At 52.4% G+C, this 19,291-nt stretch overlaps 1 protein-coding gene across 1 annotated transcript; it reads right to left on the bottom strand.

The window, feature by feature from the left end:
- Nucleotides 1-57: 57 nt before the first annotated feature.
- On the bottom strand, nucleotides 58-17,375 carry APBB1 (amyloid beta precursor protein binding family B member 1). Its single transcript, XM_089513152.1, has 14 exons — nucleotides 17,331-17,375; nucleotides 14,359-15,042; nucleotides 11,931-12,106; nucleotides 10,725-10,781; nucleotides 8,928-9,019; nucleotides 8,246-8,306; nucleotides 7,765-7,902; nucleotides 7,072-7,199; nucleotides 5,715-5,829; nucleotides 4,455-4,539; nucleotides 4,049-4,132; nucleotides 3,384-3,499; nucleotides 1,913-2,089; nucleotides 58-740 (listed from the first exon to the last, which is right to left on the bottom strand). Exons 2-14 carry the CDS (start codon nucleotides 15,014-15,016, stop codon nucleotides 573-575), a joined length of 2,055 nt encoding a protein of 684 aa, XP_089369278.1. The 5' UTR covers nucleotides 15,017-15,042; nucleotides 17,331-17,375; the 3' UTR covers nucleotides 58-572.
- Nucleotides 17,376-19,291: the final 1,916 nt, after the last annotated feature.

Below are 19,291 nucleotides of genomic sequence, written 5' to 3'. Positions count from 1 at the left end.
ATCCCTAGTGCCCAAGCGCTCCCGTTCTGTCTGTCCACAGAAGCCTCACAGTCATGGGAACAGAGTTTATTAATGAATTTAGTACAACACAGAATTCTCTTCTTAAAGCAGAGGCAGCAGCCAGCCCCCCTTCAGCAAGGGCTCAGTCCTAGATTGGGGGAGACTGGCTGGTGGCTGGACCCCTCCATGCACACCTACAATGGTCCCTCCAGAGTGGGGCACACCTGTCTCCCCAGCCCTGCTCATTGTTCTCCCTGTTCAGTTAGAAGCAGCTGATTAAATTGCACACGTGCAACAGGGCAGAGGCAAGGGCATTGCCCTAGCAGAGGTGGCACAAGATGTGCCCTAGATATGGACTTTCCCCGGCTCCCAGCCACCTCCCCCCCACCAGCAGCTCTGAAAAGGTAACACATGCATTCATTCTTCACTTGCGGCAACACACTCATTCCTCATAAATACACACCTTGCATACTTGCTTACATGGGGGGGGGGGGAGCTGCGTGGCTGGTTGGGGGAGGCAAGCCCAGTGGGCAGATGGGTGGTTCCCACATTTCCTAAGGGGATGAAGGGGGTCATGGCGTCTGAGCCCCCTGGCGCTTGGGTTTGAGGGTCCCCAGCAGGGTCTGGACACCCTTCCGGACGGTGGAGCCCACGCGTCGTGCCACAGAGTCGGCTGGAGGAGCTGGCAGGCAGGAGCTGGTGGTCTGAGGCCGAGCGTCCAGACATTTCTGGTATCGGAGCTGCAATAGAGGAAGAAGAGGAGGAGGAATGCAGGCGGGTGAAGGAGGGAGCACCCACGGCAGTACCTCCACTGCCAGCCAACCTTCCTTCACCATTGCATCTTGCATATAAGGGCAGGCAGTGATTCAGGGTCAGGATCCCCACTCTTGGAGACACCCCCTAAAAGCACACAGTGTGCCTGCTGGAAATGTTGCAGGTCCTGCCCAGAATCATTTTGGCTCTGGAAGGGGGCTCTTCCCCCCAAGGCAAAACCCAGCTGCTAACTGGAAACATTCAGGTCAAAAAGTAGGACAGTGGCATTCCTGTGGTTGGTGTCATGGGGGGGGGGGCAGCGAGGAGGCAAGCTGCCCCACCATCCTCCTTCCAAAACACTGGGGTGCTTTGATTGTAAGTTCCTGGATGGCCCTTGTGGTCTCTTCCAGCCCTATAATTCTATCATTCCTGGCCAATGCCCTGGCAAGACTGCTGTTGGGGAGAAGGGTTTGCTGCAGCCTCCAGACACCTGTTTGGAGTCTGGCACAGTTGATCAGGGCAGCAGACATGCTGGACCCCAAATGAAAAGCATGCCCCTTCCAGTAGCACCCACTACTAGAGGGGGCAGAGCTCCGACCTCTGTAGGGCCGTTTGGAGTCTTGCATGGCTGCTGGGCAAGGGAGACAGGGTTGTGACACCCTTTTCACTCACCTAGCAGCCATGCCAGTCCCCCAAGTGTACCACCTCACTGGGTATACGCCCCCCCCCCTTTCTGGGGTGTCATCCGGTGCAGTTTGTATCCATAGAATCACAGAGTTGGAAGAGACCCAAGGGCTATCCAGTTGAATTCCCTGCCATGCAGGAAATCAAAAAGCACCCCTGACATGGCCATTGCACCCCTCTCATGATGCTATGGGAGGAGTGCTCAGCTGGTGCCAAAATGCCAGCCAGAACAACTGGCACCATACCTTTAGTCACCAGAGGCTAACGACCAAACGGCATCCTGCCCAGGGCCATATGGAGGATTCACCCTGACTGGCCACTGTGTCTCCCTTCACCACCCACCCCTGAGATGGCAGCAGGCCAGTTGCCACATCCCACTGGCCCTGTGTCTTCCCCATCACCAATGGTCCACTGGCATGGCCAGGCATCAGTGGACATGGAAGTGGTCCAGGGGGATGTGGGTCTGTCCACTTACCATGCAGGCAGCCTGGACGGCCTCACTCAGCCCAGCTGCATTGGGCTCACACCAGACCATATGGCAGCGGAAGTTTCCAGGGGCAGCAGCCATGATAAAAGCAAAGGAGCGGACGTCCTTCCCGATGCCCATGAAGGAGAGGAACCGAACCCGGCACTCACACAGCACGGCCTCCGTCTGCAGGAGGGAGATTGGAGGGGTCAGCAGAATGCAGGCATGCGCCTTTGCAAATGCACTTCCTGCCCTCCTTCCCCTGCTTCGTTAAATGTTTTAAATCCCTTACTTGCTTTTTAACCTTAATTCTTTCAACTGTATTTTGTTTTAATTTGTGAGCTGCCTTGCATTCCACACTGGGAGAAAGGCCGCATATAAATTTAAGTGCTTTTAAATAAATCAATTCCTGCAAAACATTAGTTCCTGTCCAGGGGATATTTGGGGAAGGGGTGAGTCCCTGGCATGGTGTGGTGGGTGCTTCTCCCTGTGGGTCAAAATGAATTTAAATAAATTCTTGCAAAACATTAGTTCCCATCCAGAGAAGGCTGGGGAGGGGAGTCATTGCCATGGAGTGGTGGGCATTTCTCCCCCAAGGCCAAAATGAATATTAATACATGGTTTTTAGTGGGGTTTTGGGGCTATGTGGCCATGTTCTAGAACAGTTTATTCCTGACATTTCACCAGCATCTGTGGCTGGTGAAACGTCAGGAATAAACTCTTGTAGAACATGGCCACTTAGCCCAAATAACCCACAAAAAACCTATAGATGCTGGCCATGAAAGCCTTCCACTTCACAATATTACTACAGTTCGTCTTCCACAATTGCTGCTTTGACTTTTGTGGCTTTGATTATTTGTGGTTTTGATTCATATGTTCTCTCTAGGAATCTGTAGGTCCTCCAGTGCAACTCTGCCAAAGAGTGGCCATAGAATTGTGCTGGAGAGCCTAGAAGTTCCTTGAGAAAACACTTCTTTAGGCATTTGTAGGTCCTCCCACATGATTCTATGATCAACTTATGACAGATGTTGACCACAGAGTTGCACTGAAGGACCTCGAGATCTCTAGAGAGCTGTTCTCTTTGGTAAAAAGAACAGTGGTTTTTTATTTGCGGTTTTTCCCCATTCACGGGGGTCCTTCACCCCTAACCCCAGCCAATGTGGAGGGACCACTGTAAATAAATTCCTGAAAAACTTTAGTTCCCATCCAGAGTATGTTGTATAGCAGAGTCACTGCCATGGACTGGTGGGTGCTTCTCTCCCAGGGCCAAAACTGGGAAGTAATGCTTAGGAAAGGTATGCCAAGTGTGCCAATGCTGTGTCTCCCAAAAGTGCCAGTGACCTCCCTTGGCAATCCTGCTGGCTGCACGGGTTCTGCCCCACAGCTCTCCTTTGCCAAAAAGAGCCCAGAGAAGACTGTCTGTACGGGTCACCGAGGAACCCACCAAGGGGAGACATTTGGGGAGGTGGGCTGTTCTGACCTGCTGGTGGGTGAGGGTGAGGGTGGCAGGGGCCACGCTGAACTGGGTAGGCGTCCACTGTTCCTTGCTGCCAGCCACCAGTGCTGCTTCAAGGGCTGTGTTGATGACATCCATGCCTGGGGAGCCAAACAGAGAAAGGGAGGATGGCTGGGGCCAACACACCCAAGAACCCACCAAGGCAGGGAGAGGAAAGGTTCATAGCAGCAATGGCTGGGCTAAGATCACCCAGAGGAGCTGCAGAGCTACTAGGCTCATGGAAAGCACTGGTGAAGGGTCAAGGAATCCAAATGTTTGAGAAACATGTTTTGAACTGCTTTGAAGAGGGAGGAAGATATAGCTGTCCCACCCCAGCCCACCCAGTGGAGGATTCATTGAATCATAGAATCCTAGAGTTGGAAGAGACCCCCAAGGGTCATCCAGTCCAATCCCTTTCAGCTACGCAGGAAGACACAATGAAAGCACTCCTGAGAGATGGCCATCCAGCTTCTGTTTAAAAACCTCCAGAGAAGGAGACTTCACCACCCTCCGAGGAAGCATTTTCCACTGCCAAACAGCTCTTACAGTCACAGTCACTTGCACACAAACACACACAGACTGCTCTTGGTTCTCATGCACAGAGCAACCATCCCCCCATCTCCTGCCCTCTCCCAAAAAACTCCACTTACCCACAGGCTTGGCCACAGAGATGCTGCCCAGGTAGTAAACCTGGAATTTCTGGACAGACTCACTTTTCGGGGCTGGGAACTCAACTGGAGGTGAACAGGAAAAGGCAATATATGGCAGAGGGAGGGAAAGCCCACCCAGGCCCACCGCAGCGAACCAAGGTTGGCCACCGCCCTACCCTCTCTCTCTTTCTATGCCCCCTCAATGCCCCCAGAGGTGCCAGTGGGCAGAGAGAAAGGGTGAGCATAGGAGGTTACAGTGGGGAAATAGTGTCATGCCCCACACAGGGGATTGGGCCCCTCCAGAAGACCCTCTCCACCTGCCCGATCCAGGACACAGAAAAGGGACTCATTTGAGCCCCTTCCCTGCCTGCCCCTTCCCTCCCTCCAACCAGGGCATCCTGCCTACCTTGGAAGGGGATCTCCACCAGCTTGGAGTGGTCCAGGAAGAGCCCATTGGCAGGGGTCCGGGAGCTCTGCCGCTCAGCCATGATCTGGGGAGAGCAAGGAGAAGATCAAGGTGAGGCAGGGTCTTCCATATTTCCTAGGTCATCCTGTCTCCTCACCATGACAGCACTACATCTGGGGAAGGCAGGCACTGTCTAATGCCCCAACAATAACATCCCCCCAGACTGCCTCTGAGGGTGGTCTTTAAACAGGGGCCAGGTGGGCATTTTTAGGAAGGACTTGAGCTGGGTTTTCCCATAGGGCCAGAGGGGGACGGACTGGGTGAGGGAGGCAACCTTACAATGGTTGGCAATTCCAGGGCAAAGCCTTGAAAGGAGCCAAGCCTGGCAGCAAATCTAAGTGGAGGGTGCCGTGGGTATCGTTGCTGCCATGCAACCCAATAGCTTCTGGTCCTTGAAGGCCCCCTAACCAGTGCTGCCTGTAAGAGCTCGGTGGGGAAGGGAGTGTGGGGGGCATCTAGGGGGAGGCACCACCATGTCATTCCTCGGGGCAAGGCTAACAGGAGAGACCCGAAGGCTGAACCCTCATTGGTGAAGACAGACAGCTCCAGAGAGCACTTGCAACACAGACATCTGGGCAGGAGTGCCTCTGCGGATGTCCAAAAGTAGACCAGCAGAAGGCTACTTAGGCAAGCAATGCTTCAGCTAGAGGATGTTTTTCCACCATAGTGCCCAGTTCATTCTAGTTTTCCACAACATGGAAGGGCTACCCTCAACACAAACATCATCTTGGGAATCTCCTCTTTGTAACAATGAGGACTAGAAGCTTGCTCCCTCTCAGGGAAGGGAAAGCCAACTCTCAGGATGCTGAATTCCCTCGTGGCAGCAGCTCAAGTGACCACAGCTGTCCCTCCAGGAACCCCACACATAAAAGTGACCCACTGGCCACCCCAGAAGTAGCCTCTCTGGGCCACGGGTGCATCGATTGTGCCCTACCAGCCTGGCTGGCCTCCAAAGGTTACTCTCTGTCTTTCAGGAGCCCCACCAGACATGGTAGTCAAGGCGGGGTGGGGGGAACAGACCTGGAAACTAAAGGAAGACCAAGGCTGGGGAAGGAACTGTTTGGGGGGACAGAAATTGGGAGTGAAGGCAAGATGATGCCAAGGTGGGGGTGCATTCCTCTCCCACTCAAGAGGCAGCTGGGAATGCCCAATCTGGAATGGGGGGGGCACAATGCTATGGGAAAAGAGCCCCCATCTCACCTTGGAGCAGATCTCATGGAGAGCAGTAGCAATGTCCTTGGCTGGTGTGTGGCACCGGAAGACATGGCACTTGAGCATCTGAGCCAACTGGTCACGGGCCACATAGGCAAAGTCTCTGTGGGAGGCACACCAAAGGGAAGGTTGGTGGTGAGCAGTGGGATAGAGCTCCCCAACGCTCATGCAGGAGGGGTCAAGCAAGCCTTCCCCCTGCAGAGCAAGATCCTGGCTCCTAATGAGCCCTTTACACACAAATGCATATTGGGAAGGGCAAGGAGGGTGTGCATGCACATGTGCATGCGTGAGTGAGTGTGTACGTGTAAAACAAAAGGACTCTTCAGGGCCTCTGTCCAACCTTCACAGCCACAGGCTTCCTATGATTCTGGGTTTGTTTGTTTGTTTTTTGGAGGGGTGGGGGCAGTATATCTAGAGGAACTGAAAGTAGGGGTAGGGGGTAAGGGACAGAATTTTGGGCACCTGGACGTACCTCTCCCTGCATCCCAAAGTGAAGCATAAGGGAGGGGGAAGAGAAGAGAAAGTACCAAAGGTTAGCAAGTCAGAGGACAGAAGAGGTCTGCAGCTGGGGTGGCAGTGAGGGGCACAATCATATACAGTGGGTTCTTGGCATCCACCAGGGTTTGCTTCCAGGACCCCCTGTGGATACCAAAACCTGTGGATGCTCAAGTCCCATTCAATATAATGGTGTTGTAAAACAATGTTCCTCATATAAAATGGCAAAATGATTTGCTTTTTGGAATTTATATATATTTTAAAAATATTTTCAAGTGCTTGAATCTGTGGATTAAAGAGAACCCTGGATACAGAGGGCTGGCTGTAAATTACAGTTCAAAGACATAGCCGTGTTAGTCTGTAAAATCAGTATGTAGTGAGATCTTGTAGCACCTCTGAGACTAACAGGAAGACTTTGGCAGCAAGAGCTTTCATAGACGTAGGTCTCAAAATGCTGCAAGTCCAAATGCATCTGAGGAAGTGGAAGTCTATGACAGCTCACGCTGCCAACTTTCTTTCAGTTATGTGCTACAATATTTCTCTACATACTGTAAATTACAATGTTCACTCAAATTGAAAAAAGCATGGGGTGCCTCCCCATTAGAAGCCATTTTGTCAGCAACTGTCCAAAGCACCCCCTATGAAAAGGTCTCGACTCCCATGGAAGGGCTTTCCACTATCTGGGGGTAGCCACTGAGAAGACCCCATCATGCATGCCTTCCCCCCCGAGGCTGGCAGGGCAAAGAGCCCTCTGCCAACCAGCATCTCCTCTGCCCTAAGGGTGCCCACAATACCTAGCACCCACCCATCTACTTCCCTCCCAAACATACAGATGCAAGAGGCAACCTACCTCCCGCTGTCCCGCCCGACACCCCAGACACGAATGCTCGTGATGGGCTGGCTATGTAGCACCGTCCGCTTCTCCGGGTCCAGCAATGCCAGGGTCTCCTTCTCCAGGGTTAGGAGCATGGCCTTGCCCTGTGCAGGGGGGAAGGTGTCAAGAGGCTCAGTGGGCTCAAGAGAAACACCAGCAGCCCCCCATCCTGTTTCTCTTCCATCTTTTCCTTCTGTTTAATCCTGTGCCCCACTGTGCGGGAGGTACAGTCTGCACCAGGTGACACTGCAGAAGAGGGTGGCACCTGGCCAGGTGCTCTCTTACCTCCCTGCCCTGGGCCATCTACTCACAAGCACAGTGGTGTGGGGCAGAAAGGTGGAGGAGTTTTTGGCCCTACTCCAAAAGCTCTGCCCCCAGTAGCCCCACCTCTCGCACCATATGATGCCACTGCATACAACCTCAGGCACAAGGCCTTTAGTGGGTGACCCCCCAATGGTCCTGCAAAGATGGAGGGACAGAGAAGTTTCTTGCCTTTCTTCCTGGGGAAGGGTGATAGTGGGGGGGGGGGGCTCTCAGGTCGCCCCAAGAGAGGACTTTCCTCCTCGTGGAGTCTCCCACCCCCACCCCACCCCTGCTCTCTGCCTTGTCATTCCCTTCAGCCCTGGGGGAGATCTGCAGCCCTTCTCTGATGCCCCCCTGCACACTCACCTCCAACCAGTTTCCCCGGGAGTGGGGTCCCTCTCCAGAGAGCTGCCGGATGCAGCCGTTGACAGCGGCACTGCTCCGTCCCAGGGCCAATTCCTCCTCTGTCATCTCTACCCAGCCCAGCGAGCGCACCAGGAAGCACTGCCGCACAGAATGGTGGCATGGGGGGCATTTGTAGGTGTGAGGAGAGAAGGAATACCTCTGCCCCCTCCTTCTCACTGGCCCCCCTTCCCCAAAACAGGTAGAAAGGGGGGATTGCAATGGGGAGGAAGACACGCCTGGTCAGGAGTTGGAAAATGGGGGGCTCTGGATTAGGCATTAAATGCTTCCTCCACCACCCCACCCACCTCAGTGCCTGCTCCGTCCTAGTCACCTTCTTTGTCTCTGGGCCAAAGTCGCTAAAGCCAGGCTGAGGGTGTCACGTGCCCATGGTGCCAATCCTGGGGAAGTATGCCCCCTGACCCCTCTCCCCATGCAACGTTACCTTAGACCCTTGGGAGACGTCCAAGAAAGGTTCCTCTTCTCCCTCTTCCTCCTCAGGAGACCTGCAAAGGGCAAAGAGGGAGGGAAGGGAAGAGTCAGGGCTCAGCCCCAGCTTGGGAAGCCTCAGAGCATGCACAGAGTGCCTCACTCTCCCTCCCTCCTTCACCCCTGAGCTACAGAAGCCCAGAAGGCTCAAACACACACACATGCATTATGGCAATGAGCCCCTTGAGCCCTCTCTTTCTTTCAGGGGCCATCATCAACAAGAGCTATCCACTGCTCCCTCGCCTCCCATTGCCAGGAGTCTCTCTGGGACCTTCCTTGCCTCAAATGCCTCCCACAAACCACCCAATGGAAGGAGGGGGTCTTAATCCCCCACCCCACCCCAGAAAATTGCCCCTAGGTGTTCCTGGATGCCCCCCTCCCACTGCCAGCAGAGACGCAGAGGAGAGGAAACCACTTGGGGGAACCTGAGAACCCCCAACTTCTCGTTGTGGCAAAAGGGGCACTTTTAGTGGCATGGGGGTTCTTCTGTGCATCTCACACCAACTGGCATATGGGCGCTTGGAAGCCAACACCACCCCATTGGCTTGCTAAGGGACTCCTCTAGGTCTGGATCTGAATGAGCTACAAGTGTTCCTCACTTTCAGGGTCCCCTCTCCCCCATTTCCCATTGCACTCACTGGATGGTGGGGGACCCCAAGCGCAAAGCTGTCTGGCCCTCATCCGACAGGGCCTCAGGGGTGGCCTCCCCTTCTTCCTCCGAGGGGACCTCCTGGGATGAACAAAAAATGGGAGACAAGTGTTATATGTGGTGGACTTGTGAATAAATTTTGGGTTAAAATTCATCATATGTTGAGTTAGATTCTGCAGATAAAAACAGAGTTTAAACCAGAAGTTTTTTATTATTATTATTTAATATGTCAGACACCAAACTGGAACAAAAACATGGCAGAATATTACCTATATGATTTCTGCTGGTAGAATGATAATGGCTAGAGTTTGGAAATCAGAAAAAACACCATTAATAGAAGACTGGTTAGTTAAAAATACTAGATGTGCTTCAAATGGACAAACTAGCAAGATCAATACAGAATAAGCACCTGGAGAAAAGTTCAGATGATTGGAGAAAAGCGTTAAGAGTATCTATCTCAGGAATGGGGAGAAAACTTTCTAGGAGATGTAAGTGTGAGTTGAAGGTAGAGGTAGGAGCAGTATCAGCATGAAAGACTGGTTTGGAAAGTTCAGGTCAGACTGGTGGAAATGTGAAGGTCCACATGTATTCCCTCTGCATATTAATATGGTGGGAGAGCAGGCATGTAGAGATATAGATATATGCAAAATGGGATATTCCATTAAAAATATTATCATAGATGGTTAAGATGAGCATGGCAACAACAAGGGAGATAACAGGGATTTGCAATGAAGATATCTCTGAGATTGTAGAGAGGGAAGTAGTGAATGGTTATTGTATGAGAGTAGTTCATTAAATGCAAGAGGCAAGTTGAATGGGGTGATTGAGTGGGCAATGGGTGAGGTAATAGTTTATATTGTTGTATGTTGAAAAGAATTTGTTTAAATGATCATAAAAATACAACAAAAAATGGGGGACAAATGTAGTAGATATCACCGAAAGAAGCAAGCCATGAGGAGGCGTAAGGTGGCATGTGCCCATTTTCTCTTGTATCTTAGCCCTCCCAAACCTCTGTGCTTTTGCTCCTTGACTGGCCTCGCTCATGTTCTTGGCAGCTGACCACGCTTATGGCTTTGGCATGAGAGGAGCAATGGCTACAGGGCATTTGCCAGGGCACATCCCGGATGGTAAGAGGGCAAACAGTCATTCCTTTATCAATGTGGCATGGATCGTTGAGACACTTAATTAAGTGCACCAGTCTGACATAGTATATAATGGTCCAGTATGGCTTTGCCTATAAAAACCCCAGCAGAACTAGCCAAGGAGGGCACATTGCAGACCAGGATAGCTAGCTGGCATGGGTTTTGATGGCATGGGGAATCTACACTGCTGATTACAAGGGCCCTCAACAGCAAAATGAGGAGATAAGAGAATGCATGTGCAATCTTTATTAGCTTCCTGTAACAATAACTTAAATTATACAGCTAGTGTGGTGCACTGGACTATAAATCTGGAGACTAGGGTTCGATTCCCAGCACGGCCATGTATGCCTGCTGGGTGACTCACTGGGTGACCTTGGGCAAGTCACACTCTCTCAGCTTCAGGCAATAGCAAACTCACTCTAAAGAAACATGCCAAGAAAACCCCGTTCACCTTAGGGTCACCATAAGATGGATATGACTTATAGGCACACTGCAATAATAATGCTTTAAAACTTTCACACAGTTGTGGTTATTGCTCCAAATCCAACAGAACCCTTTGCCTTTGGCAATGCAAGAGGGGAGAGTCTAGTTTGGCCTCCACTAGCCTCTCGATGGTCCTCCTGCCATCCATCCAGCCCCCTCACCTTCCAGAAGTCAGCCTCCTCTGAGGGCTCAGCCTGCCCAAAGTCCATCCAGGTGAGCTGTGGAGGCAGGAAGAAGAGTTGAGCAAAGCGGCCAAGCAGTCCCACCCCCATTTATGGGGCAGTCTACTCCTTCCCCTTCTGTGGGGTTCCCCACACCATAGATTTGCAGGGATCCCAAAGGGAGGGAGGGGGATGACCTAGAACTACATTGGAAGCCACCTTCAAATAGTGGGAGGGGGGAGGAAGAGCGCAAAGAAACTGGCCAACATTTGCCAGACTTTTGGCATCTCTGGATTATTTTTGTAAAACATTCAGTTGCACAAAATACTCTGCTTTTCCACACAAGGCCTCTAGTTTGTTGGTTTTTTGTGCAGAAATGTATTTGTTTTTGTTTTTTCACCAAAAAGCAAGAAAGAGAGATTTTTGTGCAAATGAATTACAGTGGGCCCTTGGTATCTGCTGGGGTTTGGTTCCAGGACCCTCCGTAAATACCAAAATCTGTGGATGTTCAAGTCCCATTAAATATAATGGCATAGTAAAGTGGTGTTCCTTATATAAAATGGCAAAATCAATATTTGCTGATTGGAATTAATATATTTTTAAAATATTTTCAATCCGTGGATGCGTGAATCTGTGGATAAAAAAAATCCATGGATAAGGAGGACCAACTGTATTTGCAAAGGACGTCCTCAAACGTTAAGCCAAAGGCTTTCACGGCTGGCATCCATAGACTTTTTGCGCACTTGAGCACTCCCTAAGCAGTTTGCGATGTGTAAGCTATTGCCCCAACAACCTTTGTACTCATTTTAGCAACCCTAAGGAAGGATGCAAACCTGAGACGAGCTTTAGCCCTCGGCTGGTATTGAACTCACAACCTTGTAGTTATCATTATTATAATCTAACCCACGGATCAGGCTGAGTGGGGATTCTGAAACCAGCTCAAGCTGAGACTTTGGTGGGCATCCAAAGAAGGAAAGTGCCCAGACAGAATGTGGCAGGCAGGCAGGGTAGCTCAGGTGAGGCACCCCCAGGAATTTGGGGTGAAAGAAGGGCCTAGCAAGCCCGTCCCTCTCCCCCAGAAACAGAACCATGACCTTCCACTCCACCTAACCTTCCAGGGTGGCCCCAGCAGCACCAGCAGGCAAGACCTGGCCATGGTGGGAGGAAGGGGGTCCCCACCTGTGCATACCTGCTCCTTGCACTCACCTGCGTCTCCTTGGAAGGGGTGTTTCCTGCTGAGTCTCCGCTCCCCTGAGGTGGCTCCCATTGGGTGGTGCCAGTTGGGATGTGCCAGTAGTAGGTGCCAGAGGTGTCTTGAACTCGCATCCAACCCGCCGGGAGATCAGAGTCCGTCTCCAGGGAATTACAAAGCCAGAAGGAATCTAAGGGATGCAAATGCATATGTATTTGAAGGGGGGCACCCAGCTTCCTTCCATCTTCCCCCCCAACTCCTCACCACCCCCCATGAGCCAGTCCAGTTCCAGCAATAAGAAAATGGATTTGAGAGGGTGAAGAAGAGGCTGTGCAGATGGGGAAGTGTGGGGATGGTCCAAGCCCTCCCCCATGCATTTCTTATCCCAGCTTTAAGCTGCCACGTCGTCCCTCTTCCTGCTCCTGATGTGGGAGAACCAGCTGCCCCATAGCCTCATCCACCCCACACTATCAAGTGGGTCAGTTGCAGAAGTCTGTGGGGTGAGCTACAAAAAACAGCATCCCACCCACCCCACCCTGGGCATCCTGGCATGGCCTAGAATGGGTGTATGGTGGTTGACAGTGAAGGGGTGTCAGGACACACAGCCACACCCTTCTCATCACTCCAGAGTGACATGGGGTTGGGGATCCTGCTTCCACTGCTCCCTTGGCAGCCAGATAGCCAGCAACACCTATAAAACCCTTACGGCTTGGGTCCAGGTTTTTTTTGAAGGATCGTATCTCCCTTTAAGAGCCCATTAGAGTGTTGAGAATGTCTGCAGTGGTCCTTCTCTCTGTCCCACCGCCTTCTCAGGCATGTTTGGTGGGAACAAGAGAGAGGGCCTTCTTTGTGGCTGGTCTTCCCAGCCTTTGCAAATGCTTCATAAGAGAGACCAGGTTGGCCCTGTCCCTGCTCTCCTTTGAGTGGCAGGAAAAGACATTCTTATGCCGTCAGGCCTTTTCAAACTGTGAAGGGCTGGGATTTAAAAGCTGTGCGATTTAAATCTTAAGGTTTGCACTGAGTTTTGAACACATCACATTTTAATTCATAACTGTTTTAACTTTCAAAATGGTTTGTTTTTAAAATTATACATTTTAATGTTTTTCTACTGTTTTTTAAACTGTATTGCTTTAAATTTGCTGTTTGCCGCCTTGAGTCCCCTATATTGGTAGAAAGCTGGAATAAAAGAAAATAATAATAACAACAACAACAACATCTCCAGAAGCCATCCCCTTTATGTTCCCTGCTCTCACTTGGGATCCTCCCATCCATCCACCCAAAAGCACTGTTCAAGGCCTGGTCTCCTCCTGGGGTCACCACCCCCATTGGCTTGCCCTCCAGCTGCTGCCACGACCTGATTTATACCTGGGACAGGCAAGGACGATACACAACTAAACACACCTTCCCTGGGGGATGGCTGCTGGGGGCACACCTTCTGGGGGAAGATGGGGTCATAATGGCAAAGGGACATCCCTCGCCTTCCACACGTGCATGCATGCTCCAGGCCCTTGGAGAAGAGCCATCACCTGGCATCATCCCCAGAGATGTCCCAGGTGGCACCAGGGTGGCATCAGCTGCCAGGGAGGAAACCATAGCCAAGGACCCATCCAAGACCCGCCTGGCACTGCTCCCAGGGAGGAGGTATGGGAAGGAAAAGAGAAGAAGGAGAAAAAGAAAGAAGGAAAGAGGAGGAGAAGAAGGAGGGGAAAGAGGAGATGGAAAAAGATGAGAAGGAAAAGGAGTAGAAAAAGGAGAAAGAGGAGAAAGAGAAGAAGGAGAAGAAAATGGAGAAGGAGGAGATGGAGAAGAAAGAGAAAGAGGAGGAGAAGGAGGAGAGGGAGGAGGAGGAGAAAGAGGAAAGAGAGGATGAGAAGGAAAAAGAGAAGGAGAAGGGGGAGAGGCGGGAACAGGCGCCAAGGGTGTGAAGGAGTCACTCTGTCACTGCCAACCACTCCACCAGCTCCCATGCTCCTACCATGCCACAATGAGGCAATCATTCACTCATTCAGGGAAAAGCTGGTCAGGAACTACAAGGCCTAGGAAACCATGCTACTGCTGCTGCCACCTCTGCCCCACATCAGCCCTCTGTGGTTGTCTCACCCCACCCTGGCTCACAGAAGCATGTGAGGGGCAGATCTAGGCAGGCCGGTTGCCCCCAAGGGCGTCCCTCCCTGCCACAGCGGGACCACACACCTTGGCTCACTTACTCAAGCAGCCTACGTTCTCACAGGCAGACTAGATTGCTCCATCTGGACAACACAAACCTCGGTGCAGGGAAAGGGTCTCCATATGTGCACACTCAACATTGGGGAGCCAAAGGACCCCCTCTGGTCCTCTTCGGACTCTGGAAAGTGAGACCCTTCTAGTCCTGCCACCCCCACCTCAGCACCTCTGACCTTGCCCTGCAATGCCCAGGTGAGGGCACCCTTCCCTACCACACACCTGCTTCCTCGGGGGAGCTACCAGCTGGGCTGCTGTGGCTGAGAGTGGCCCAGCTGGAGTCTTCATCGCTGGCGGTGCCATTGCGCATGCCAAAGAGGAGGCTGGCACTGCGGCCCTGATCCCCACCACTGCTGCTGCCCCGGGGAACGGCCCGCTCTGAGCTCTGCTCCTCAGACTCAGTCACGGGCTCGCTCTGGACCGGCGTAGAGTCTTCTTCCTCCTCTTCTTCCTCTTCTTCCTCTTCTTCTTCCTCCTCCTCTTCCTCTTCGCCGTCTTTCTCCTTTTCTTCCTCCCCTGACATCATAGGCAGGGGAAGGAGGAGGGTGCTGAGCTCCTTCGGTGGCAGTGTCGGGCTCAGCTCATTGCGGTTCTGGTCCCGGCCCCGCTCTGCTGCCTGCCGCAACTGGTTCTGCCCATCCTTCACCCACTTGCTGTTGGCTGGTTCCTCCAGGCAGGACGAGACGGGGGGCGGCTGCTGATGCGACGGTGGTGGCTGCAGCCCCAGTACCACGCTCTGCAGCTCGGCGCAGCTGTAGGCGCAGTGGCCCTTGTGGGGCAGGATCTGGCCCACGGAGGGTGGAGGGACCAGGGAGAGGCTCAGCCCCAGGCAGGCATTGTCATTGGCCAGGTCACCCCGCTTGCTCAGGGAGCCAGACATGGCGCCGGGGCGGGGGGCAGAGGGGCCTGCAGAGGAAGAAAAGACCTTTGTCAGTTGCAGGTTACGGATCAGGTTCTTACCCTCCCACCCCACGTGAACCCACCCTGGGGCTCCTAAAACTGAAAGGCATTCTGTACGTGCTCAGAGGCATCACCTCGCACGTTCCAGAGCTGATCCAGGGCCTCCTCCAAGTCTTCCCACATCAGGCCCAAAATTGCCAAAGGGATGCCAATCATCAGATTCCTCGGAATGCCTTTTTGCCCCTCTGCTAAGCTTTGAACCCGTAATGCTAGTCTAGTGGCAGGCACTGGGGATGGTAAGAAGAGGGGGCGGGGTGTCAGTATAGTGGACCCTTAGCTGGGGTTTGGTTCCAGGATCCTCTGTGGATACCAAAATCTGTAGATGTTCAAGTCCCATCAAATACAATAGGGCATTATTATTATTATTATTATTATTATTATTATTATTATTATTACAATGGGCCCTTGGTATCTGCTGGGGTTTGGTTCCAAGAGCTCCCTTGGATACCAAAATCCATGGATGCTCAAGTTCCATTAAATATAATGGCATAATAAAATGGTGTCCCTTCTATAAAATGGCTAAATCAAGACGGACGGACGGACGGACAGATAGACAGACAAACAGACAGATAGAGATACATACACACACACATACAGTGGGCCCTTGGTATCCACTGCAGTTTGGTTCCAGTGCCCCTTAGATGCTTAAGTCCCATTATATGCAATGAAGTAATAATAATAATAATAATAATAATAATAATAATAATAATACCACTATTACTGTTACTAATACTACAGTGGGCCCTTGGCATCCGCTGGGGTTTGGTTCCAAGATCCTGTGGATACCAAAATCTGTGGATGCTCAAGTCCCATTTGCAATGGATTATCCTTACTACTATTACTACTACTACAAATATTACTACTACTACAGTGAGCCCTTGGTATCCTCTGGGATTTGGTTCCAGGATCCCCATGGATACCAAAATCTATGGATGCTCACATCCCATTAGATACAATGGTATAGTAAAATAGTGCCCCTTATATAAAATGGCAAAAGCATTTATAGTATTTTGGAATATTCTGAAGCCGTGGATGGTTGGATCTGTGGATACGGAGCTCTGGCTGTACATGCTCAGAGCCACCCTTGACTGAGATGCATAGGCTGCTGTTCAGTCATGAAAGAGTGGACTCTTTCTGGGTTTCCTAGTGGCACAGGAGTGGGGTAGGACTACATGGCCCTTGGGGTCCCCTCCAATGCTGGTGTTCTAGGCTGCTGGGGGAGGGCTCCATACCTGTGGGGCTCACCTGGTAGGGGGCAGATGGGCCAGTGGGCAGGTGGGCAACGGAGAGGGCAGATTACAAGTGGGTGGGCATGAAGACCACTACATCCTTTGCAGAGAAAGGGAGGGAAAACAAGGCGGTGGACAGACTCAGCCCCCCACCCCACTGCTAGCCTTGGGCAAGCAAGGGGTCCCCAAGAAGAGAGCCCCCTCCCCAAACCATGGTGGGCGTTAGACTTTGGGGGTGCCTTCTCATCTCCAGCCCTGTCAACTGCAACCTTGGAGGTCTTTAAGCAGAGGCTGGATGGCCATCTATCACTGGGGATGCTTTGATGATGAGTTCCTGCATGGCAGAAGAAGGGGGTTGGACTGGATCAGGGCCCTTCTTGGGGTGTCTTCCATCTCTAGGATTCTATTATTCTATGGGGTGAAAGGGGCAATGCTTTGGGGGTTGCCCCCCATTGGGAGGGGCAAAGACCCACAAGTACCAGAAACCCCCTCCCCCTTTTTTATTCCTGCCCACCCTTGACTTTTAGTCATGGAGGATCCTGGAGTTGGAAGGGGTTCCTCCCTCCCCCCATGGACTGGGGTCTCCTGGGGGTCCCCTGGCATTCCCAGGGGCCACAGAGGGTTCTGGCTAAGGAGAGGGGGTCTCAAGGGGGAGAAAAGGTCCGGGGGGGAGAATGTTGGCTGGGAAGGGGGCCTTGGTGGGATAGGGGCCAGTGCTTGGAGGAGCCCTCCCCAAGCAGCCAGCCAAGGGGCTCCATTAACAGGCTGGCTGCCAGGTGTGCATCACAACCATCCCTCCGCTGGCATCCAGGAGAGGAGAGGGGTGTCTCTGCCCCACTGCAGCCCCCTCCCCAAAAACAGAGGGACATCAGCCCCTCTCCCCCCCCCATCCTCTACCGGACCCCAGCCCTCCCTCCCCCCCTCTCCTTTTTGCATTTCTGCATCCCCCCTTTCCTCCTTCCTTTGCCTCCCATTTGGATGCCTCCCTCTTTTGCATTTCTGTACCTGCGGCTTTTCTGGCCAAAGGATGGAGATGGGGCTGGCGATTGGGGGGGGGGGGGGGCGATGGGGCGGAGAGAGGCGTCGTTTCCGCTTCCGAGACCCAGCAGCCCCTCCCTGCAGAAGAGGGGGGCAGGAAAACGGGGGGGAGGAAAAGAGCAAGAGTCCAGATGCTGCACATCTGGCAGGGAAGGCCAGCTCTTCCTAGTCCCTAAAAAGAGAAGCAGATCTTCTTACCTGCCCCCCCAAAATATAAGGCCTCCGAGGAGGGAAGGAGGGAGGGAGGGAGGGAGGGATAGATGGATAGAGAGATGGATGGAGAGATAGGTGGAGGGGTGGCTAGAGGAGTGGAGGGATGGAACTAGATGTCCAGAGCTGGAAGGGACCCCCAAGGGGCAGCTAAATCAACCCCCTTTCTGCCTTGCAGAAAGACTTCCTGAAAGAATCATGGAAGCATAGAATCCTAGAGCTGGATGAGACCCCAAGAAAGGCCCTGATCCAGTCCAACCCCCTTCTTCTGCCATGCAGGAACTCTCAGTCAAAGCATCCCCATCGAGAGATGGCCCTCCAGCCTCTGCTTAAAGACAGCCTCCAAGGAAGGAGACTCCACCACAATCTCCTTTGAGGGAGTCTGTTCCACTGTCCAAGGGCCCTTCCTGCCAGGAAGTTCCCCCGAAAGTTAAGGTGGAATCTCTTTTCCTGGAGCTTGCTTTTCCCCTTCCCTGCTGCCATTCCCTTCTCCTTTTGTGTCTTGTCTTTTTGAGATTGTAAACCTGAGGGCAGGGAAATGTCTAATTAACAAATGGGAAGCCGCTCTGAGAGCCTTTTGGCTGAAGAGCGGGGCATAAATAAATAAGTAATAATAATAATAATAATAATAATAATAGTAATAATAATATGTTTTATTTATAGACCGCTATTCCGCAATGATCATAGCGGTGTACAGTAAAAATCATAATGCAATACAAAATACAAGGTGACAAAGGAGGGAGAAGTCTCGTCCTTCAGGCAGTCCCTGATGTTGCTGGGTCTGCCTGATCTCTCCCTCTGAGGCCAAGATGACAGTTGAGGAGGGAGGGGCCTCTTCCTTCAGGCAGTCCCTGATGTTGCTGTGTCTGCCTGATGACTCCCTCTGAGGCCAAGATGACAGTTGAGGAGGGAGGAGCCTCTTCCTTCAGGCAGTCCCTGATGTTGCTGGGTCTGCCTGATCGCTCCCTCTGAGGCCGAGATGACAGTTGAGGAGGGAGGGGCCTCTTCCTTCAGGCAGTCCCTGATGTTGCTGTGTCTGCCTGATCGCTCCCTCTGAGGCCGAGATGACAGTTGAGGAGGGAGGGGCCTCTTCCTTCAGGCAGTCCCTGATGTTGCTGTGTCTGCCTGATGACTCCCTCTGAGGCCAAGATGACAGTTGAGGAGGGAGGGACCTCTTCCTTCAGGCAGTCCCTGATGTTGCTGTGTCTGCCTGATCGCTCCCTCTGAGGCCGAGATGACAGTTGAGGAGGGAGGGGCCTCTTCCTTCAGGCAGTCCCTGATGTTGCTGTGTCTGCCTGATGACTCCCTCTGAGGCCAAGATGACAGTTGAGGAGGGAGGGACCTCTTCCTTCAGGCAGTCCCTGATGTTGCTGTGTCTGCCTGATCGCTCCCTCTGAGGCCGAGATGACAGTTGAGGAGGGAGGGGCCTCTTCCTTCAGGCAGTCCCTGATGTTGCTGTGTCTGCCTGATGGCTCCCTCTGAGGCCAAGATGACAGTTGAGGAGGGAGGGACCTCTTCCTTCAGGCAGTCCCTGATGTTGCTGTGTCTGCCTGATCGCTCCCTCTGAGGCCGAGGTGACAGTTGAGGAGGGAGGGGCCTCTTCCTTCAGGCAGTCCCTGATGTTGCTGGGTCTGCCTGATCTAATTTTAATAATTAGCATTATTATTATCCATGTCCTTTTCTCTGGAGCAGCAGAAAACAAGCTTGCTCCCCCCTGA

The sequence above is a fragment of the Sceloporus occidentalis genome, unplaced genomic scaffold (genome assembly GCF_023333645.1).
Source record: "Sceloporus occidentalis isolate IW3139 unplaced genomic scaffold, rSceOcc1.0.p SCAF_2, whole genome shotgun sequence".
NCBI lineage: Eukaryota > Metazoa > Chordata > Lepidosauria > Squamata > Phrynosomatidae > Sceloporus > Sceloporus occidentalis.
This window is presented reverse-complemented; position numbering and strand designations above follow the sequence as displayed.

Coding starts and splice junctions, on each gene's coding strand:
- APBB1 (XM_089513152.1), bottom strand. CDS start 15,016: ATGTCTGGCTCCCTGAGCAAGCGGGGTGACCTGGCCAATGACAATGCC. Junction 10,782..11,930: donor CCCCTTCCAAGGAGACGCAG/GTGAGTGCAAGG, acceptor CTGCCTCCACAG/CTCACCTGGATGGACTTTGG. Junction 9,020..10,724: donor AGGAGGCTGACTTCTGGAAG/GTGAGGGGGCTG, acceptor TGTTCATCCCAG/GAGGTCCCCTCGGAGGAAGA.